This window comes from Thunnus thynnus, chromosome 3 (genome assembly GCF_963924715.1).
Source record: "Thunnus thynnus chromosome 3, fThuThy2.1, whole genome shotgun sequence".
In the NCBI taxonomy this organism is placed as follows: domain Eukaryota; kingdom Metazoa; phylum Chordata; class Actinopteri; order Scombriformes; family Scombridae; genus Thunnus; species Thunnus thynnus.
The window spans coordinates 20,265,254-20,288,800 of NC_089519.1; the positions used below are offsets into that span (position 1 = coordinate 20,265,254).

Genomic DNA, 23,547 nt, shown 5'->3' on the forward strand with positions numbered 1-23,547 from the left:
TCTCTGACTCCTTGCCTGATATCAGGTAGAACTGTCAACTCGTTACACTCCACCAGTCTACTCGACTTGGTAGAGTGGTTTCAAAAGGTGTGGAACCAGGCAATCTGGCTCCAACTCAGAGAGGTGAAATGTTACAGCTTGTGGCAGGATAACAGAGACAGAACCTGAAAAATAAGATGCCACATAATGAAGTGATCCATTTGCTGTTTTAAGATGAATTTAAGTTTGAAAAGCTAGCTCTGTGGTATAATAACATACATGATAAAACTGATAAGTTGCATATGAATTCAGTTTCATGTTTAAGGTCGTACTTAGAATGATACCTTAATAACTCGCTTGCAAATATCCCTCTTTTACTTGTAAAAGGAAGCTCAGTGGAGGCTGGAATTCTCTCTTCATAACTTCTGATGGACAAAAGAAAACATACTGTAGCACCTTTAAGTGATGAAGTTCCAAGTGGTTAGCTGCCATCTTCAATAAATAGGATATTCACAGTAAGAACAAGTTTTGGACAAAATCCAAACATAAACTTTCAAAATAGGCTTTTGCATGCGACTGGAACTATGTCAACTTAATATTTTCAAAGTGATAAAAAAAGTGATGAGCAGAATCACAGCTATTGATAACAAATAAGGAGAATTGTCTACATCCACCCAGTGGAACCTGAGGCCTGTAAAAATCATGAAAATATTTTTTCCAGTTGAAGGCATTATGCAAGACTGGTTGAACTTTGCAGTACAGTGACATATAGACATGTAAATATGAATCACTGGCCCATAGCAGGAGTTCAGGGTAATTACCAAGAAAATATCTGACTGCAAGCTTCAGGCCTGAAAAATATGATTATTAGTGTACTTTTGACTGATCATGTATGGTTTATTATTATCATATTTCTGTAAAATTACCTTAAAGGGGTATTTCACCTATTTTAAATATGAACATTATAGTTTATGTATCATGAAAAATTGTTTGTTTTCATAGTATAGTATTGCATCCTTGGCTTCCAGCTTAATCAAATGGATGGTTTCACTGATGGTAAGTACATTTACTCAAGTACTGTACTTAAATACAATTTTGAGGTACTTGTACTTTACTAAAGTATTTCCATTTTCTGCTTCTTTATACTTCCACTCCACTACATTTCAGAGGGAAATATTGTACTTTCTACTACACCACATTTATTTGACAGCTTTAGTTACTTTTCAGATGAAGCTTTGACACAATGGATAATATTACAAGTTTTTAAAATACAGCACATTGTTAAAGATGAAACCAGTGGTTTCCAATCTTTTTGGCTTTCGACGTCTTACAAAAAGCAGTGTGTAGTCAGGGTCACATTTCAGATGTCTATGAGTTGTTAACAGCTCCACCAAATGGTGATTTTTCCCTCTAAACCTCACACATGGTTTCATTTCAATAAATGTTCAAATGATCCAATATTTCAGCAAAAACAAAAGATTAGAGAAAAAGTCCAAAAACTGAAAATTAGTGCATCAGAACTTTGTTTTTCCTTCATTCCTCTCCCATTAATCATCTCACGACTCCTCAGATTTATTTGGTGATCCTTTTGTGGGGCTGAACCCCTAGGTTGTGAACCACTGGACTTAACTAAGCTAACTGTATATTAAGGAGTTCAAACTAGCTCCACCTCCAGCAGCTACAACAGTAACATGCTGCTTACACACTGGTGCTTCAGTATTAATAATCTAATGATGTCATATATAATAATATATCATTCAGAGGGACAAAACCACTACTTTTATTGTACATTTTGCTGCTACTACTTCTGTATTTTTACTTGAGTGGGATTTTTTCAATCAGGACTTTTACTTGTAATGGAGTATTTTTACATTGCTCCATTGGTACTTTTACTTAAATAAAGGATCTGAGTACTTCTTCCACTGCTGGTTGGTTTGAGTGTCAAAATTATCCTAATTTTTCCCAGAATCCTGATGCATACTGACATTCATAAAAACAGATATTTAGTTGTGTTGTGTTTTAGTTGTGTCTTCTTCATTTTTACAAAAATCCCATTTGTTATCGATATCTACAAATCTTAAAACAAATTTGTTGGTGGGATAGCACACTTTTGTGACATTTCTTTCAATTTGTCGGGATATCTTTAATATGATGTAGGTCGACAAAACATTTGGAAGAGACGTCATAGGTTCCTCCATCAGCCAATGGCGTGGCTGGAAAATTAAAAAAACGATAGTACACTAGCCTCTCTACTGCGCAGACTCACGCACAGAGGAAGAGGACTCTCGTCCCACTGAGGACAATAAGTCTCCTTAAAAAGGTAAAAAAAATACCAATCTTTTGGAATGTTTGGGGTCTTCTCAATGGTCTCAATTGTAGCTTACCTTTTTATTGTTTACTGCATATATGTACCTTACCAATCCTGCGTCAGCCTTGATTTTCTTCGCTCTTCTGATGTTGTTGTGCTAAACCGGCGAAAGCTAGCTAACCTAGCTAACGTTACCTAGTAGGTAGTTAGCCGGGCACCTTCCTCTTTAGCTAACGTCAGCTTTTGTTTCATTGAGCACCTCTCGGCTGCGTTCACGTTCAAACACACATGCTCTTAAGTGTTTTGTAATCCCTAAGACACGAAAATAACCAAGTAAAACTCATCTCTAGCTAGTTATCACAAATGCTGTCTGCCAGATTTGAATGACAAGTTAATGCTTAGCTTCATACACAGTTGTGGGGATAAACTGTCGTCGTTATCGTCGGTCAACCTCGTCTCGTCTCTTACATACAGCATACACACATGCTTAAATAACCTATATCACGTTACTGCCCTTATTTTGCCACATACTTGTTGTGAATTGATATCTGTGCTGTAGGGGAACAGCATTTATACCTGTTTACAATAACTGTATGGCAGCAAGGCGTCCTCTAGTTTCATTATGCAAGCAGGTTTATTTGTATAACACGTTTCATCATCAAAATAACTTTATTTTAATTTTATATAGCACTTTAAAAAACACACAGTTACAACGGGCTTCACATATGGGATAAAATACATACTGTACATACATACAAGTGCCTGATACATAGACAAGACATATACAAAGGAAATTCAAAGTGCTTTACACAATGCATTCAAAATAAAGTCCAACTAATACTGGAATGTTGAGGCATATTCTGATGTTGATATATTGAAAGGTTTTTTTTTTTTTTTAAATGAATAATATATTGGCTGTTTTAACACAAACACAGAACTTAAACTAAAAATATTGATTTGGATCCCTTAGATTTGTTTTTTGAAAGAACTGTGATCAAGATAAATACAAGGCTGGATATTTTTCAGTTGAAAATGAACTTGTCATTGCTTTCTGGTGGACAAATTATTAAATGGTGACACTGTTTTAAATTGTGATACAGTACCTGTATTTTAATTAAAATATTTCGACCATCTCCAGGTCTTCCTTTTTTGCCTGTGGAAGACCTGTAGTTGGTTGAAACATTTCACATTTCAATTGATTTTTGTATGCAGCATCTATCCTACTGAGGTTTTGTGGATGTGAACACGACTACTCTGACTGTTTCTAAATTACCTAGTTTGGCATTTCTGTACATCAATTTCTTATTATTTATTTGCCGTCATATAAACTGATAACTATATGTCTGCAATAAGCAAATATTGGCTGATATTTGGGTCTTGTCAATTTATCGAATTTAAAAACACAAAATTTTTAGACTGTTGGTCGGACAAAACAAGATATTTAAAGACATCACCTTGGACTGTGGAAATCAAACCACCATTTTCTTACCTTTTTATAGACAAAGTGATCAATCAATTAATCAAGTGAATATATCTGAAAATAATCTGCAGATTAATTGATAATTAGCATTTGTTGCAGCCCTAAGAGACTTATATATTTATTTTTCCTCAGTCTGTGCTCTTCTCACTGGTTTGAAGTGAGCTGAGCTCAGTTAATTAGACAATGTCATTTACTTCTTTGTGCCAGTCAGGACTAAGAGCCAATTTGCCTGAATTTAACATATTTGGCATTTTAATATTCACTGGTTTGATAACTGCTGCCCTCCAGGTACTGTTTACATCTGAATATCAATAACATTTTCATAATTTGCTCCTTTGTTTGTGTGTCTGTGCCTTTGCTTATCTTCTTTGCACCAGCTCTTAGGAGCTCATCACCACCAGTAAAGCTGTATAAGCACCGGGTTGACGGGACCGAAGGAAGTGGCGCGTCATACGCAGAGCTGCCTGCTGACATCGCCATGAGTTACAAACCCATAGCTCCCGCGCCATCTGGCTCCAACCACACCCCTCCAGGTACCACCCAGCCTCAGTGTTGTTCATGCAATTATTGACTACTTATCATTTCTGCATGTTATGAATATGTGGATCATTATACATACTGTATATGAAAGAATTGTAAAACATAGTTTTGATCAACAGTTTAAGTATCGTTTTAATAGCAGCCTTGCTATTAGCAATGTTGTAAATAATCATAGCGATACAACACATTAATACTGTGATGATAGTTAAACTAAGTGGTGGTTAAACCGAGGATACTCACCAAGTTAACTAGGAGAACTTATTAAAAAAATGGATAGTGATTTTCATTTTCTTTCTTTTGTTAGTGCAGCTTACAGTTTATTACTGATTATACCTCAGTGTGTCCATATAGTGATTTTCTCTGGCAGGGCGCAGGGGAACGCTTCATTCCAGTGCTTTTTTGATAACACGCTGCACATGGGTTTGGTTTCTATGACAACAATATCTTGACAACATATTACCACTCTAACTGCCGTTGTATGATACACTAGCATTGGCCCTTTGCTTTTTATCATCTATTTTTTATTCTTAGGCTGCTATCTATTTGTTTGACATTGTTTTTTCAACATGAGCACCAACCGGAGGACGAGCCATCTTATATATGATTGGTTGCCTGAAAAGGAGCGACAGTGATAACACCAGCGCCTTTTTGAAAAGTTCAGAGATTTTCAATGGGAAGCGCTCGGAGCAGCCACATAAAAAAGGTGGCATGCTCTGAAAAAGATGCTGGGTGCAGCTTTTTTTCTCTAGGCAGCTCTATATACTCTCTCCTCATTGGTAACAATTGGGAAAAAAAAGATGCTGGCGCTCAGAACAAACACTGTATAGACACTCAGCCTTACTGAGGATAAATAAATTATTTGGCAGCTTTCTCAGTAGAAATGTTTTTGTGTTACTAGTGTGAGCTATAGGATGTTACATACTTTCTCCTCTTGTCTCCAGGCTCTTCTGTGCCCTCTCCATCTCTACCATCATCATCCAACTTCAGGCCAGCGTTCAGTGACTTCGGCCCTCCCTCCATGGGCTTTGTTCAGGTATGCTTACAGTACAGTGCTGTACTGTTCAGCTGTAGCGCCATTTACATATACAGGTGTACCCATAACCAAACCACAACGACTCTTACTAATGTTTTTCCTGTTGGGTACAGTACCTGACATCATGGATTTGTTTAGTACTTTGCATAAAAGTCATTACTAGTGCTGAAACTGTGTGTTACCTGCAAAGGAAGTCAATGAAATGTGTCTCATGGAATCACATACTTGTTGTCTTATTTATGAGGAACATAATACAGATGTTTCACCTTAGGCCAAACACACTCCGGTTATTATTCGTGAGCTGATCATTTATTGAGAACCAGCTTTTATTTCAAAATTTGATGATATGAAAGTATTACATGAGAGTTTTGTGCTGATGCACCCAACAAAAGGACAAAATAAAGGCTAAGTCAGGTTCACTGGGTTTGTATTAAGACAAAAAACAATTGAGTCAAAGTAGAATTTCTATTATAACATTTATATAAACAAGACAATGTAACAGGGACTGTGCTTCATTTAATTCAACTTAAAAATCCCTCTTAAGTAAAGTACCTGCAGACAAACATGCTTTTCTGTCGACTGCATTCATGAAATACATTAAATATTGACTGTGCTAGAAAGCTCTTATTGTGAAGCAGCTGCAGGTATGTGACCTACATGGGCATGTTGAGATAGTGAAGGGGATACTGACTTGATTGAAATGTGTGTAAATCTAAAATCTCACATTAATGTCACATTTTTCTTGGAGTAATTTGAAACAATGAAAAGAGGGGATGTACTGTACTTCATTATAGCTAGAGAGGATTAGATGGGAACAGTTAGGGCACTCTCTGTTACGACAAATTATTTGAATGAAAAGAATGAAAGTTCACATTACACTATATCATATTAGCGAGTCGACATTCTTCATTGTTCTTTATCTTAACCTGTGGTGTGAATTTCCAGCTGTCACAAGTCCTGATGGATCTTTCTTTTTTTTTTTTTGTCCCCCAAACATGACGTGTGTGAAAATACACGGCCAGCCTGTCAAAGTGTCTCAAGGGTCCACCTACAGTGAGCTTTTGTCTGTCATTGAGGAGATGAGCCGTGAGATCAGGCCTACATACGCTGGGAGCAAGAGTGCTATGGAGAGGCTAAAGAGAGGTATATATATTTTTTTTTTTTTTCTCTCTGGGTTTGTATCGTGAATACTTGATTCAAGTACTGAAGGGGGAAGAATTTGTTTCCATTGTACCTTTTATGCTTCTATTGTGTATTGGCCAACCACTTGTAGGAATAAAATAAATGTTTTTTTGCTCTTTGGTGAAAGCAAGTCTGACATTGGATTTGTTTTAGTTGTCATTTGATTGTTACTGTATTTTTTAACTTTTAGCTGATTTAAATGCAAATTATTTAAAAAAGACTACATACTGTTTATACATTTAAGAGCAAAAGTCCCTGACATACAGTAGTCAGCATTTATGACCGCAATTTGTGGTCAGTATCATTAGGCTACTCCATTAAATTCTGATGGATAATAATGAAGATATGCAGACATAATAGACAAGTGTGATTGAAATAGAATCACATGGATCAGAAATAGTGGTTACTGCAGTGGCTGCTGTGTTAATTCATCAGACAGCCAGACAGACTGCTAAACCTCATTTTGCCTTGAACTTGACCTGCAGATTTCTTAGTGAGAGGCAGCCCTGTTGTTCAGCAGTAATAGCTGTCTTGGGTACATTTGATTTTTGTTGGTCAGGAACACTCAGACTGAAGACTTTAGAAATTGCTAACAATTTTTTCAATTTATTCCATGTCTACGTATTGATTTAATGCCTTCTTGCTCCTTGTGTTTGTCTCCTCCAGGTATAATTCATGCCCGTGCACTGGTCAGGGAGTGTCTTGCAGAGACGGAGAGAAGCGCCCGTACATAACCTTTTGGAAAGATCCCTCCACCCCTCAGTCTTTCCCCAGTAGAAGCCTCTCTGCGCATCATGATCCCCACTGTCTGTTTAAAAAAAACATTTCTTATGCTTTCATCCTTCATGCTTCCCTCGCTGGCTTTTTTTATAGGTGCATTATGTCCTTCTTGTCTGCACTCTTCCCTGCATTCCACCACACCCAATTTAGTAAATTACAAGCTTTCTGTGATCTTTAGGGTGTATGCAAAATGCAGTTTTGTACCTATTTTGAAACAAGAGTGCGGAAAATTTCAACATATTTTTAAGTATTGCAAAAGCATAGTAAAATGGATGGGGATGTTTATATTAGTTGTCTAATAATTGCAATTGACCAAGAAAATTGGCTGTTTTAAAATGATGAAATCAATGTGCAAATTGCACCTCAAGTTTCTATTCTGAGCATCACTTTGCAACCACTGAATTTTTTCTTTTTTGTCAATCTGAGCGTCTTGAATATACCTAATTTCCCTTCACCCTTGCTTTGTTTTCTTCGTATTTTGTAGCGTAAACACATTAGATGTTTCTCAATCCCAAGAACTCTGTACATCTCAAGTCAGTTTGTTATTATGGAAATTTTGTAAACCAGATTTTTGCAGTTCAGTATGTTTATCTTAATTAAATAACAGAAAAAACACTTTCAGTGGCTGTCTCTTTTTTTTGAAATTTACATTGCAAATGAAGCGGTCAACAGATTTTCTTGTCAAACACGTGTTCTGACAGTAATGACACTTTTCCATGAAATGTTTAATAGAGCTTGAAGGTTCATTGTTGACCTCAGAAACTGCAGTTAAACAAACAAAACAAACTTTTGACTCAATAAGTTAACATTCAATAATGAAAGCCACAAGATGTGAAGAAGACGTGCTGCGTTTCGATCCATTTCTTTATGTTTACTCAAGAATATACTGGAGTTATCAGTCTACTTGAATGGATACAAAAGGACGTTGATGAACCTTTTTTTTTCAAATGATTTGATTGCAGGTAAATAACAGAAAAAAATGCAAAGCCAAGGATAAACACATTTATTTCAGTTACATAATCACAGCCTCAATAACATCTTACTTCAGACAGGTTGGGCTAACGATCCACTGCTTCACATGAAGAGTAATGGGTAGCTCTTACTAAGCAAGTGAAGGAGATGCTAAGTACATCTTGACAAAAACAACAAAGGTAGAATTCTCACATATATATATGAAATAAGTACATAGGGGAAAAGCTAAGATAACACAAGTCCATGTGTGTTATTTAAAGATTGTCACAGACAGCTCGGTTTCCCCGTCACATCCATCGGCAGAAAATGGTCTCCTGCTAATTCCAGTGCTTCCACTGTGACCAAGATAGAAAATGGGGCCTGGCAGCACAAGGCAGAGGTGTGCATGATGTCTCTTGTGCAAAAAAAAAAAAAAAAAAGCATTCCTGGGTTTTCTAAAGGGAGAGCATTTCTGTCTGGAATCCATTGCAATATTTCCTTGTTGGGCTACAATTATGAGTAATTTTAGGATTATCCGACAGCTGTGCACATATCAGAGAAAGCTAGAGAACATAAAATGCTTAATCTACTTGTGTCTATGTGTGTAGATGTGCTATATAAATTGCAATATGATGACTTTCCACAAACAGCAGGTAAGTGCATCGTTAAATAAAAGAAAATTCTCGGCAGCAAATCCTGTGAAAGCCGTTGCTAAGGGTAACATGCTTCGAGTAGGCTATTACTGCGAGGAAGTTATTTACCAAGAATGTTCACCTTTCTGAAACCTTTGGTAAGAAATTCAAGATTTCAGAGTTCCTTTCCATTGAATATACACTAAACTAACGGTGCTGCTGTCTGGTACAGATGGAGAGTTATTTGGGGCATTTTGGGCTTTCATTATATTCAAGTTGATAATCCTGATCAAAGACTTAAAGAATTTTACAATTAGGGAGAGGGAGTTGACAGGAATAAGGCAGGGATGCAAATTGCACCTTGGTAAATATCAGTGAATTGTGGGTGCATCTGCGTGTGGACTGTTTCTGCATGTACCATGGAGAACAGGGTGGCATAGAAAGTGTTTGGCTTGGGTGTATGGATAAAACTAAAACACCAGCAGTGTCCTACTGTTTCTCATCCATCTTGAAATTCACAGGCATCCTCTTGTTCCAACCCACTGAAGAGATTCAACCCTGTGAGGAGAAAGAGCACATAACATACATCATTAAAATTCTGCGTTGTGGTTATATTACAGTATATCCTAGCAACAAGGCTTCTGGTGGCCATAAAGGTCACTAAAACTCAAACTGGACTGACTGTGGTGGCAGTGGCTGGTGGTGTGTTGTAGTTGAATAGGCCTTTGTAGCGACCCTTTTCCTCCTTGTCCTTGGAGCGGATCCTCTCCTCCATGGCCCGCAGCTCCTTGGCCACAGACGGTCCCAGGGACGGCTCCAGCTCCAACACCTTAGCAAAGTCCGCTCGCGCCTCGGCCTCGTTCCACACTGCAGCGTGGGCCTTAGCTCGCTTATAAAAGGCCTTCACGTTGTCTGTTTGGAAGGTGAGGAAGTTCATGAAATGCTTACTTGTCATTGATTTCCCTTAAACACACAATCTTCATATGCTTATCGACGCATGTCAGGAGCAAGACCAAGGACTAGGGTTCCCCCCCGAGACACAGTTCTAAATTGGAACCGGTTTTAAAATGTTAACCCACAGTAGTTGGGTCTTTTATTGGTACTTTTTTATGCTTTGGTCTAACTTATGGTTGCACTGCAGCCTCTCCTCTGCTCTCTGTGTTGGTGTTTGACTGAGGGTGGGGCTCAGCTCCTCTACACATACACACACACAGACAGAGTGGACAGCAGAGCAGAGAGGCTGCGGTGAGTGGAGACAGTGAACCAGGTGAAGTGAATTTTACTCAAGTTGACGACAAACTACGCTTGTTACTGTAAGTGCAATAAAACCTTTGTGAGTAAAAAGCCAATAAGAGTACTTAATCAAAACCAATCTTTTCAACAAGCATAAATATGTTGAAAAGTGATATTTTCATCTGCTTTGCCTGCAGTTTCCCATCCACCACTATCAGCCAGTATGTTTTAAACGACCAGAGCTTGCTGGTTTGGCTGACAGGAATTGTTATGAACAAACTAAAACGAAAGTTGTCTGTATCTTGTATCTTGTACACTTAGCTATTGGCTGAGATAAACCAGCCCTTCCTCTCTACCAGCAGTACCTGCAGCAGTGAGCAGCAGCAGCAGAGGGAGGAGGACAGAGGACAGGAAGAACGACTGATACTGACTGATAACGTGTCTTTCATTCTTTCTAAACTTCACTAGTATTTTTATGTCAGAAATATTATTTATTTTAGTGACATGTTAAATTTATTTTCAGTGAGATATTGAGTTTATATAGTGACTTTGCTGATGTGAACATTACTGTTGCTGCTCTATAAACAATGTTTAGTTGTATTTAAAAAATAAGTAGTATTGATAAAATCCTAACGATATATATCCCTACCAAAGTATCAACAACCTATATGGTGAAGATTTAAGAAAATTTTCAGGGCAAACACACCACAGGGAAGATGTTGACTGCCAGATGTGCTTACATGCCAAAAATAACAAAGCAACTCTACTGGCCAGTTTAATTTTAAGTTGTACAGATTGTAAATACTGTGGATTGACTAGAATAACATAATGTAGGTTCTTCAATTCAAAAACCTGAACACAATTTTACACTTGTTTAAAGTTTACATTTATCTCATAACAACTAAAATGGCAACCAAAATCTTTAATCTGCCGATTCTAACCAAGCGAATAATCGAGCCTTACCCTCGTATTTAAAGACCAAGGATGAGCAGTGTTCGATGACTTCGTAGTACTGGCCCTGGAGTAACTTGCACTGGCAGAAGTTGAGGAGCAGTGGTGTGATCATATGGTCCAGCTTTACCCACGCTTCATCTCCAGGATGCTCCTGAAACCAAGAAACAGAAGTCACAGAGAGAAGTTAGAGACACTGGAAAGCTTTGTATGGAAATAGAACTGTTTACATAAGAGCAAAGAGACTCAAGGCTACAAATCTCTAATTCATCACGCCAGCTGTAATGAAACACAAAGGAGTAACTGTCCCCTAACCTTCATCTGTAGATTTTTGAGGCAGGCAATGCCATTGTAGTACTTTTCTGTGGCCTCCTTAATTTTGCCCTGTTTGAAAAGTGTGTTGCCCTCCTCATGGATCTGAGGCACTAGCTGGAGTTTCTCCTCGTCTGTCATGGCCCACACATCCAGCTGGAACGATCCTGGAGGCAGAACCTGAGCAGGAAAAGAGATTGGAGATCAGTGGCCACTGCAGCTTCCTTTCTGTGAGAGACTGTTAACGGGGACATATTATGCACATTTCCAGGTCTAGATTTATATTCTTGGGCTTTACTAGAATATCTTTGCATGATATACAGTTAAAAAAAACTCTTACTTTATCTTAAATCCAATTGAAATCCAGAACAACCTGTGAAATAACCGTAGCAACAAACGCTACTAACGGATTGTTTGTGGGCATACACAAACAATCTGATGTCATCACGAGGAGGAAGTAGAGGTAACTTTGCAAACAAAGCATTCAGAGCAGGTTGAAACCCTAGCTTTTGACTTGCAGGGAGCATTTTTATATACATTCACCTCAAGTTTTGGAACTTTGACCATGATGACATTCAACATCATAACAGTAAAAAATCAAAGAAAATGACAAAAAGCATGATATGTTCTCAATTGCATTGCATAAACATTCCAACTATATTATTTAAGCAAAGTTGTGTGGCTTCTTGTGTTTGGATAACATTTGACAACTTAAACAAACAGAAAACTACTTTACTTTAAGCACTGTTTTGGTAATGAAATTTATATTGTATCAGCACTAGTTTAAAAAATGTTAAACAATACCCAAAATACAACCCAATACTACACCACCACCATCACTACTAAACTCTAAACTCCCCCTTGCCCACTGACCTGCAGCAGCTCGATAGTAAAGACAAGAGGCTGTGGATTAGCCTGGAGCTCATCCAGGTCCTTGTGCCCCAGAGAGTGGTGGGAATGGATCTGGGCAATGCCGCAGCAGTGCCTCTGGCCTTCCAGGGGGTCTTTACCAGCACTGATGTTCCTCAGTGACTGGGACACCAGTGGGTACAGGGAGGTGTGCTGAAGGGCAAGAGGACAAAAGCAGAAACAGTCAGCACTTAAAAGGGACCACCACCCATATCACATCCTGTTTAGCCAGCTCACTAACCTTAGTGTCACAGGTAAATTCTGCAATTTCGCCTTGTCTCATGGTGACGATCACTGTCTCCCACACAGCTAGTTTGAACTTCTTGCCCAAGATGAGCTCCATGGGTTTGCTGCAGCCCCCCATGGTTCTGGAGTCATCCAGTACTGTGCCATCACACCGGCTGGTGCGATAGTGAAAGACCAACTGGTAAAATAGAAATACGATTAGAGCTGTAACTAATGATTATTTCAGTATCCGATAATTAATTTCTCGATTAATCAATGAGTTGTTTTGTCCATAAAATGTCAGAAAATGGTGAGAAATCTTGATCATTGTTCCCCGAAGCCCCATGGGACGCCCTAGGAAGTCTTCTGCTGTTTACAATCATAGAAGACTAGATAAACCAGAAAATGTTCAAATTTTAGAAGCTGAAATCAGAAAAAAAAGAGCAATCGCCACTTCTGTGACAGGTCTGCGGAGCGTCTAAACTCCGTCTTATTCTGACCAATCACAACACCAGAAAATTGATTGGCATGGTATACCGACCAATCAGCATTCATCAACACACGCCATCCTGTCCCGCCCCCGTCTTTGCATCAGATGAAAAAAAACAAAAAATAGGAGGAAAAAATGTAATCTGGCCGAAAAATCACAGTTCAAACCAAACGTATAGTTGTATCCGCACACAAGAAAAGGAGGCTTACAAGTTTGTCAGCAGTTTCTCTTTGAAAGCGTAAAGTGTACAATGAATCTAACAGTTAAAGTTAAATGTAGCCGAGATGTGATAGCAGATAGAGGGGGATAGCATTAGCTAGCTAACGTGCTTCGTCGTATTTCTTAAACTTATTAGAGGAAAAGATTCAACCCGTTCAACCACTAACACTATACTTTTACCTTGGTTCCATTGGGGAAGGTCGATAGCTCTCCTTTACCAGGACTGACGAGTTTCTTCTTTATTCCTTCTTCGAGAAGCCTGCGTGCCTCTTCCTCCATCCTTGACCGAGTCTCAGTTCACGGCAGATGACGATGTTTGCCGAAGTCTGTCGATGAGACGTCACATCGGGCCCAGCAGCGCCCTCCACATGTAGTGTCACTGCAACACTCGTGTTTTCATCACCATAAAAACACACACTGAACATTCAGCTATCTTGCATTATGATTCATGAAGATTTACATAATGCATCAAGTTTTAATTCATGGAACATACATTTTTGAGAGCGTATTCTTATAACTATGGGTTTCAATTTTTATCATAGTCGACATATATCATATTTATATCACCACTAGTGGACTTGACTACTGTACCTGAGGTACTTAAAGTATTTTGGATTTAATACTTATTATTTCTACTTCACAAAATTATCTAATTCATGGGACAATTCCAAAGTGCATTTCACATATTTAAAAGAAAAAAAAACTATAAAAGACTGAATCAAAGAGAATGTAAAAGAAAATGTAAACAACAATTTTAGAGGGAAATGTAGTTTTTGCTCTAATGTAGTAACTTGTTTCTTTACAGATGAAGTTTTTATATTCAAAACCTATGATGAGTTTTAGCTGCAGGTCTGTGTGTCTGCTTCACCGAGGGTGGGGCTGAGCTACACACACACAGAGCAAAGAGGCCACAGCGGACAGGATGAAGATCTGCATTCACACAAAATCCGGCAATGCGGCACTTTCCCACAGGGTTGTGTGGAGGTGTGTGCGTGTTTATTTGTGCTTTAGAATGTAACTTTTGACAAACAATCAGAAATTAACGTTTTACTTATCAGATTCACGGTTTTGTTCTCGCCAGCGCCAATTCACTCTCTAGCTTGCTTGACCACTGCTCTTTCTCTCTCTCGCTCGTTGAGCCGGGGACGAAGGGGGCAAATCTGTATAGTATACCTTTAATATACCTAAAATAATTTAACTTAAAATTAACTCAAACTCAACCAGTTGTAACATTAAATCGCTGCTTACACATTGGCACATCACTAATAATAGTGCAATAATATAATAGAATATAATATAACACTGACTAGAGCCATTCTGCTGCATAATGTACTTTATTTTTGATACTTACTAACTACATTTTGCTGCTTAGACTCCTATATTTTTACTTGTAATGGGGTATTTTCAAACTGTGGTATTGCTACTTTCACTGAAAAATAAAGGATCTGAAAACTTTGTCCAAAACTGTATATCACGCCACATACAGTATAAGGTCATAAGCAACATGCGGACACTAAGAGTTATGTATCTGTATGGTGAATTGTTTAGTTTTTGATGTAAACATAAATCTCTTGTATAAATGTATCCTTCAGTTTGCAGTTTGTTCAACTTTCCACATGCTTTGCCACTGTGAAAATGAGCACTGGTGGTTTCAGGGTTGATTTCGTTGGCTCCTCTAAAAGAATAACTGATCCAAGTGTGGAACCTGTGGTTAAATCGGGCAGAGCTGCTGCTGGATCTCTGAAGCACTGGGGTTCAAATATTGACCACTGAAGGAAGAGCGGTTCTGTTGGTTGTCTATCTCATTAGGTTGATAAATGCCTGGTGCTCGAGGAGTGAAGTAGTCCTTGATTGAAAAATAGCAGGATTGAAAACCACTGGGCAATTTACGAGCCATCATTCATGGAAAAAAAAGTAGTTGCATTTTATGAGAATGAATGATTTGCCCTAACAACCTGAGAGAAGGTATATATATCTGAAAACCACTGAGGGTTTGTACCATAGGTGTGTAAGAGCTATCACATCATGTTTTTTCTAGACTGGCTGTTTTTATTGCTACTGATATACATCTATTTCAGGGTTTATACACAAGCCGAGTGTGAAAATCAGTGTGTATATGGATGTTTATATATATAGACAATGTAAATGCCTCACATTAATGTAAAAAAACATACATATGGGTTCAAGCTCAGTGTACCAAAACAGAAGGCAGACTAGATGGTACATAGAATAAATCAGTTTGAATGCATAAAATAAATTACCAATTCATGTGAGTCTCCCAGAAACAAAACAAACTTTATGTTTTTTCTCTGTTTAAAATGAAATATTTGTTCAATTTTATATCAAACAAACTTCAGGGAAAGTAGAAGATTGAATGCCAGTTTAAAAAATGCTTTTGTGTCCCACAGATATATAACAGACAGATATTTTCTCATTCTACAGTTCATTCTTGACCTTGGACACATCAGGCCACAAAATAATCTCTCCACAAGATCCATCCAGAAGCTGTGTCGCTGAGGAAGCTCATGTGATGTGAAAAAAGCTCCAAAGCTCCAAAACAGCTACATTGACCTTGTGGTGAGATTGTTTTGTCAGCTATGTGAATATTGATGACAAAAGAATGACTGATGACTATTTTATAAAATCTACATCAGGTATTGACAAACGGTGCTGTATATTTAGTATTGACAACCCCTTTAAGTCATTATAATTTAATATTTGCTACAACAGTATAAAACAAAGCCACAATTTTATATTTTTTGGGTATTCATGTCAAGGATTTGGATTATATAACCTACTCAGACATGAGCCATTGGGTCTAAAGGTTTCATGAAGGACTGAAACTATAAATAGTGAGTATGTTGCCTCACTGCTTTAGTTTGATAAACTATTTTAATAAACCTAATTTTCTTTTAAATTACTCAAAGGTGAGAGGAGGTGGTACTTGATTAAAAAAAATCAGCAGATGGCAATTAACAGCTTCATAGTAGCCTTGGTGCATCCTTGTGTCTGATTGGCTGGAAGGTATGTATATAAACTATTTGATGCACAAGTAATTTCACTCAAGTTTAATCTCTGTTGTAAAACCATAAACTGGCCTCCACTCTGCTTGCATATTAACCTGTCACCATGGAAACATGATGAAACAGCTGAAAGCCCAGAACACAAGCATACTGTAAAAAAGAAAATAAGAAAATCATTTTTAGTTTTTTGGCAAGTGACCTTGGTATATGCAAGATAATTCACCTTGAGGTGTTCATTACAAGGATTTTAGCAAGATCCACAAAGGCATTTTTGCCTCTTTGTTGACTTTTTCACATCTCAAACACACAGCTGGTCATGGATAATCCCACATTAGAGTGGTTTGACCCCAACCCAGTCTACAGTCGGCAGCAAGGGATACTGGGAACAGCTCTTACCTTGACCCCATTTGGAAAACCAACTTGACTGACACAACTTAAAATATACAAAAGTTTTATTGTAATTTCACAGTCATTATTCACACGGCATAGAAAACACAGGCAAGACCAATCTCCTTCTTATCCGTGGACACATACAGCAAGGTCAGTTCATGTAGTGGAAACAGTCGAGGCGCTGAGTGGTTGCATTAGTAGTGGTCATTACAATGACAAGAAAAAACAACAACGTGACAACACCTTTTTTCTTGCAAGTGACAAAATAGAATTCATTTTAAGATAAACAAAAAAATATTAAATGTAGTGAAAACGTGGTGTCTCATGAAATGTCATTTTTCAAAATATGGCAGGTAGAACAATTTGAAGCCTCTTCTTCCTCGGACAGCGCAGCTGATGTATATCACATGGTACACTGGAGGAAATACATGTTAATGTCAACACAACAAAGTATGCTTTTACTGGTATGTAAAGGTATGTAAAAAAGAAAGATCTCAGAACCAAAATGATCAATTTACCTCCAGGGATGAAGAGAAGGAATCCAGGTACAAAGAAAATAGCGCTTGAAACCCCTGTGAGGACAACGACATGAGTTACTTCCCACAGTGAGGACACAGTCATCAACACTGATCAATGCAGCCACACATTAAAGGACGACACACTGGCTTCTGTGTTGTGCAGATCCAAGAAGTAACCCACATATTTCTTTTAATCCATTCAATCAGAATTACATTAAATAAAATGAATAACCTGGCAATTTCATTTTCTAAATTTAAATATAAAGTTATTTTAAAAAGCTTTCAGCCCTTTAGACCTTATAAATTGTTCTTACAGACATTATTGTACAGTAATTCATTACTTTGTCTTTATTTCTGTCAATCTTTTAATCAAAACATTAAATATAATCTTAGTAATACAAGATTCATGTTTAAACCATTTATCCTTACATGATTTCTATTATATCATTAGTCCTTTACAGAAGAAAAGCTATAACCTGAAACAATTCTGACTCCGCCTGGTGCAAACTACAACTTTGCTGTCCAAGATTTCACTGACAGTCATCAGGAAACATGTTTTGTATGGTGTACTACTACTACTATATGTGTGTTCTGTTGGCAACATCACTGTTTGATAACACTCCACAAGCTTGAGGAAGATTATTTTTTTTAGTGGGAGTATCACTACCATTTCAACTTTCCTTCACACCAGTGATAAAAAAAACAGGACATATAAACCCTGGAGGGTTGAGAAACGCTGCTCTACTTTATATCATCAAAGGAACTTTGGCCTTGAAAGACGGGTGCTTCCTCACTATCCACCAAGCAGAGTGTGTATGTGTGTGTGTACTTGTATGGCTATCATTATGAGAACCAATTTGAGTTTTAGACCTGGGAAGTGAGGACATTTGACTGGTCCTCACTTCCTGACACCTTCAAAGGGCTGTTTGAGGGTTTAGACTTGGTTTTAGGGTCAAGGTTAGAATTCGGTTTAGGTTCAGTTTTGGGTAAAGGTTGCAGTTAGGCATTTACTTGTGATGGTTAAGGTTAGGGTTAGGGGCTAGGGAATGCCTAATGTCAATGAGTGTCCTCACTAAGATAGCTATACAAATGTGTGTGTGTGTGTGTGTGTGTGTGTGTGTGTTTGTGTTTGTAACAGTCTCACAAAAACAACATAAAGACAAGATTGCTGCAGGAAGGACACACATTTATAGTCTCCAATCAAAACATACAGTTCTGATTTTTACCATTTAAATACACTGAGTGACAGACACATTTATTGTGCTTTGAAAATGTGTTTCATTAAATGGAAATGTGGTTTGTAATTGTTTTTTTTTGTATTGTGAGTTATCATTTGTTTTTTAAAATGTTGATTTGTTTCTCTCACTGGTTTTCTGTTTGTGTATCTACGCACTGCGGCCTACATATAACTTTTCTTTTCTAAATGTCCACGACACATACAGTATTTATCATTATGTGCTTGTTGATCATGCTGAAGTTGTTGCTGATACATCTGGACCACCAGACCCAGTGGAAATCATAAAGCTTGTCTTCCAAAATGGATTCTTTTCCTTACCTGCATTTGGATTCAGCTGTATGACAACACCTGTGAAAATAAGAGCTAAAAAGAAACAGAACAAATGTGCGTCAGCAGGGCAGGGAGACGACTCAGTACATAGAAAGTATTTCAACACTTGTTTTTTTCATTAACTTTGGTAACTTTGGCTAAAATCAGTTACACAGAGAGGATCAACACGGGGACAAAGTTCACTGTGTAAAGTGTCAAACATGTCACAGACTGACACAACACTGAACAAACTAACCCTGTAAAATTGCATAACTATTTGAAGTATTTAGGGCTGCGACTAACAATTATTTTCGTTATTGATTAATCTACCCATTATTTTCTCGATTAATTGTTTTGTCTATAAAATATCCGTTATAGCTCCGCACAGCCTCCTCAAATGTCCCAAAACATTTAACCAAACATTTGACAAAAACCCAAAGATACATCATGTATGATGGAGAAAAGCATTAAGTCATAACACTTGAGAGTCTGAAACCAGCTGATTTTTGGCATTTTTGTTTAAAAACGATTATTTGATTATCAAAATAGTTTTCTGTCAATCGGATAATCGATTAATTGACTAATCGTTGCACCTCTAGAAGTAACGTGTTGATGTTAAAGGATCAGTGTGTAGATTTTAGTGGCATCTAGCGGTGAGGCTGCAGATTGCAACCAACTAAATACCCCTCCCCTCACCCTCCCCTTCCAAGCGTGAAGGAGAACCTAAAATGGCTGCAAAACTCACGAAAAACGCGAAAGGCCCTCTCTAGAGCCAGTGTTTGGTTTGTCCATTCTGGGCTACTGTAGAAACATGGCGGTGCAACATGGTGGCCTCCATTGAAGAGGACCTGCTCCTTATGTAGATATAAAGGGCTCATTCTAAGGTAATGAAAACACAACGATTCTTATTTTCAGGTGATTATACACTAATTAAAACATACTTATGAATATTATTTTCTATTTCTGCCAAGTCTGTTCTGCTAGATGCCACTAAATTCCACACACTGCACCTTTAAATAATGGGGCATGTTTTCAGCTTTCTTAATATAAAATTGTTTCTGTGCTATTCTAAGTTCTGTCATTTATCTATTTCATCCAAGTGAAAAGCAAAATTCAAGGCCAGACATTAGTCCCATGACACTATATGAAAAAATCTAAGAAACACAAGAAAATCAGGTGCAGAAGAGAGAATTTTGTCGTCCGGTATTTAGTATTTAATCGATAAGAAACACCTCTGCTAGACTTACCAACTCCAGTGATGAGGAGAAGGAATGAAGCAAGAACAACTCTTCTGTTTTTCTTCACCAGCGGATGGGACACCCACCTGAGCAACACACACACACACACATATATATATATATATATATATATATATATATATATTTATTATTATTTTTTTTTTTTTGAAAAGTAACTGTGTTTGTTGTTGTTTCTGTTTTTGTGTGCGAGTGTGTGTATTTGACTGATTTGAACTCACCCGCAGCAGTGTGCAGAAAGCTGTGTGACAGAACTCAAGGTGCTGAAAGACCACTGAGAGCTGCAGTAAGAAAGAGTCGCAGGATCACTGTGGAGAGAGCAGAAGTAGACTTCATCTTCATGCAAACAGAGACAGAAAAAACAAAATCACATCAACATCCCCACCTATGGGACCCACCTGATTTTGAAGAAGTTATTGAAAGAGGAATTGCCATTGTTGCCCAAGGCGTCTTCATTTTCCAGATTCTGAGAAGAACAGCACATGATACAAGAGTTGCATTTTCAAGAAAACAACTGATAGACCTGTACTTGTACACACAGTGGGTACATGGACTACCTGATACTTCAGGTTACTGTGTTCAGGTGAGCCGGCGGCAGCAGGTGACGGATGAGACTGAGGTTTAGAGAAAGATAGAGGACCAAATGTCATCTCTCCTCCTTCTCTGTCCTTTTCTCGGCTCTTCCATCCCTCTGGCTCTCCATCAGACACGGCTCCCTCCTCATCTCCCTCCAACACGAAGGCATCATCGATACTGAACTGCGTTGCCATGGTGATCGCCTCTTACACCCTGAGGTCTTGTGGCTTGATGCTCACTGTGGATTTTAGAGTATACATGTTACTTTCGGTACACAGCTATGAAGGAAAACACGTCAAGGTGTCTTTTAAGTGCTCATATTCACTGTCTGTAGTCTCTAGCTACTTTTGTACACGAGGGCAGGTATAATATGCCGTCTCGCGAGGCAAAAGTACGGCAAAAGTTAGGATAAATAAGTAAAAAATTGACTTTATGGACTTTTGTTGACATTTTAGGTTTCATTTATGCTGCTGTCAACGTGAGAATTTCGCTTTAACGCGTTTAAAGCACAAACACAAGTCAGGAGCTCATTATGTAATAAAGTTAGCCACTCTGAACAAAGCGAAATTGTCCAAGTTTACCATTAAGTCAGAAAAAATCTACTTTACAGTCTCTACGTGGCCTATATATTTGAACGGACAGGACCGACGTTCACTAAAATAAGCAGCTAACTGGCTCTGTTGTTGGTCTCTGCCATTGTTTGTGCTTTTTCCGCTAACTTAGTCGATCAGATGACCAGCAGCAAAACTTACTGTCTTAAATGAGGCTGAACTCGACTCCACGATGTTGAACGAAGGGTCACATATCTCTAAAGTCTTTTCTTATTCTGTGTAAACTCTTCTATAAGTATCTGTTTTCTTCTGGATTACGAAAAACGCTATTGCAAAAGTTTTGCGTCTCCTCCTTTCTTTCTTTTTTCTTTTTTTTAACACCCGGTTATCGATTGAACACGCCTGATTACGCCCAGTGGATTTTTCTGGAGTCCGTTTAATCGAGTATCGGTTTGTCGATCGACCTGCTAATTTACAGAAAATTATGTGGTTAATAGCTTAAACAACAGTCAGGAGCCCAAATGAACATTGAAACAGGTTTTTCTTGCCATAATTATTCCTCCTGTTCATACTGACCTTTAGAGGATCCATAATTCATAATGCACTTACAATGCAAGTGATGGGGGACAAAATCCACAGTCCTTCGCGTGTGCAGAAATGTAGGCCTATTTAAAAGTTTATCTGAAGCTAATATAAAGCTTCAGTCGTCCAAATTAGTCAAATCAAGTAGATATCTTTCAACATTACAGTCTTTTTGGTTCCAAAGTCCCTCTTTTTGTAACTGTACTTCTACCACAGCTCAACAGGGAAACACTGTCCAAGGAAACATAATTTTATGCTGAAAAGACTGTAAATGTGGCAGATATCCACTTGATATGACTTAACTCAGACTGCTCATATAAACTTCAGATAAAATTTTAAATACATCTTTGCACAAAATGATTGTGTGGACAGACCTTCGATTACTTTGAGAGCACATTTGAAGGGGATCTTTTAACAGCCAGTGTGAAGAGGAGGAATGATTACAGCGAGGAAAACCTCTTTCAGTGTTCATATGAACACCTGACTTTTGTTTTAAGACAGACTTGAAAAACTGTGAACCTATCCTTTAAACACAAGAATTGTACCAGCAAAATGTACTCCAATAGAGAAAACAGAAAAAGGCATAGCCTAGTTTAATTAGTATTAGTAATATTCTGTGTTTTGGATATAAAATTCTAAACTGCAAGTAACAAGCAATTCAATAAGAAGAGATTAATTAAAAATGAACAATGTTTATTGTTAATTGCAACAGAGAGATTTTTGTGATTAGGCTCTATAGATGTGAGACATCTTCATAAGCGTAGGCCCTTATGAAGATAGGACAGGATCTCCCCTGGAGTCTAGATGCTGGTGGTGCTGGAATGAGCCAGCAGATGGTTGATGGACCTTTAGTTGGGTCTCTCTGGACAACATGAAGGACTTGGTGGTGATGGGGAGGAGGTGGGTTATGCAATAGGTCTGAAAGACAGTGCAGGATTGCAACGATATTTAAAGAGCAGCACTAAAAGTCTGATTGGGTAGAGGAACATTGGTAGAACAATCATCAGTCAGGTATGGTGATGTCAGAATTGAGAATGAAAGGATTTTGACACTGTGGGGAGATGGAAGTGACGGAGAAATAAAACAGAAGGATCAATGTTCACCTATGATATTTAGTCAGGGTGTGTTGATATCTTGAGTTGAGATCTTCCTTATTGAACTTATGCAAAAGCTTCATTACAGCTGTCGGATAAATGTATAGCCTAGTAAAAAGTAGCCTATCACTGTGAAACCAAATCCCCCTTTAAAATACTAGAATTAAAACTAAGTTGCCTATTAATAATGATGAAATTATTATAATTGTTTTCAAATTTGGGGTGAACCCCCAAATATGCAGCTCAGTTGAAAAGCTAAGGTGAAATTTTAAGGGAAACCTGTAATGTAAATCACGTCAATAGGCCTAAATTACAATACATTCATTTATCAGATGGTAACCATGGTTTGGGGTCAACCTATTAAATTCTTGAATACTGAATAAGCATCCTGAAAACATTTCAGAGCCCTAACATAAAGTAAATTAAAATGCTAATGATCACATTCACTTCTTAAAAAAACATCAAATATTATTTATTGAAATGATTGATATGTAGAATACTAGACTACACAAAAGTTATCTGTATATTTACACTGTATGTATTTATATGCATTAACAAATTATTAAGAACATTAGATTTTTAATGTTTGATTGATAGATTGTTAAAGTTATTTGTATTTGAACAGACTGAGAAAACATTTCCTCACAAAAGGAAAATCCTCAAGTTAAGAAACACTATCTAAAAACTATACTTAATAAAATTAGGTACAGTACCTGCAGCTGGTGATCATAATGGGCCAATATCAATCAACATATGAATAAAATACTTTAATGAAAACGAAAAAACA

At 37.7% G+C, this 23,547-nt stretch overlaps 3 protein-coding genes across 3 annotated transcripts; 1 reads left to right on the top strand and 2 right to left on the bottom strand.

Moving 5' to 3' along the window:
* The first annotated feature begins 2,210 nt into the window (after positions 1 to 2,210).
* Positions 2,211 to 7,917, top strand: cdk2ap2 (cyclin dependent kinase 2 associated protein 2). The gene is made up of 5 exons (XM_067584679.1): positions 2,211 to 2,299; positions 4,145 to 4,300; positions 5,249 to 5,340; positions 6,363 to 6,483; positions 7,189 to 7,917. Exons 2-5 carry the CDS (start codon positions 4,246 to 4,248, stop codon positions 7,254 to 7,256), a joined length of 336 nt encoding a protein of 111 aa, XP_067440780.1. The 5' UTR covers positions 2,211 to 2,299; positions 4,145 to 4,245; the 3' UTR covers positions 7,257 to 7,917.
* Positions 7,918 to 8,290: 373 nt separating this feature from the next.
* Positions 8,291 to 13,560, bottom strand: aip (aryl hydrocarbon receptor interacting protein). The gene is made up of 7 exons (XM_067584678.1): positions 13,405 to 13,560; positions 12,532 to 12,714; positions 12,255 to 12,443; positions 11,385 to 11,561; positions 11,082 to 11,223; positions 9,568 to 9,797; positions 8,291 to 9,443 (listed from the first exon to the last, which is right to left on the bottom strand). The coding sequence occupies exons 1-7, from the start codon at positions 13,501 to 13,503 to the stop codon at positions 9,438 to 9,440; spliced, it is 1,026 nt and encodes a 341-aa protein (XP_067440779.1). The 5' UTR covers positions 13,504 to 13,560; the 3' UTR covers positions 8,291 to 9,437.
* Positions 13,561 to 16,681: 3,121 nt separating this feature from the next.
* Positions 16,682 to 21,488, bottom strand: tmem134 (transmembrane protein 134). Its single transcript, XM_067584680.1, has 8 exons — positions 21,286 to 21,488; positions 20,515 to 20,771; positions 20,356 to 20,423; positions 20,179 to 20,265; positions 19,949 to 20,025; positions 18,711 to 18,755; positions 17,156 to 17,209; positions 16,682 to 17,052 (listed from the first exon to the last, which is right to left on the bottom strand). Exons 2-8 carry the CDS (start codon positions 20,725 to 20,727, stop codon positions 16,970 to 16,972), a joined length of 627 nt encoding a protein of 208 aa, XP_067440781.1. The 5' UTR covers positions 20,728 to 20,771; positions 21,286 to 21,488; the 3' UTR covers positions 16,682 to 16,969.
* Positions 21,489 to 23,547: the final 2,059 nt, after the last annotated feature.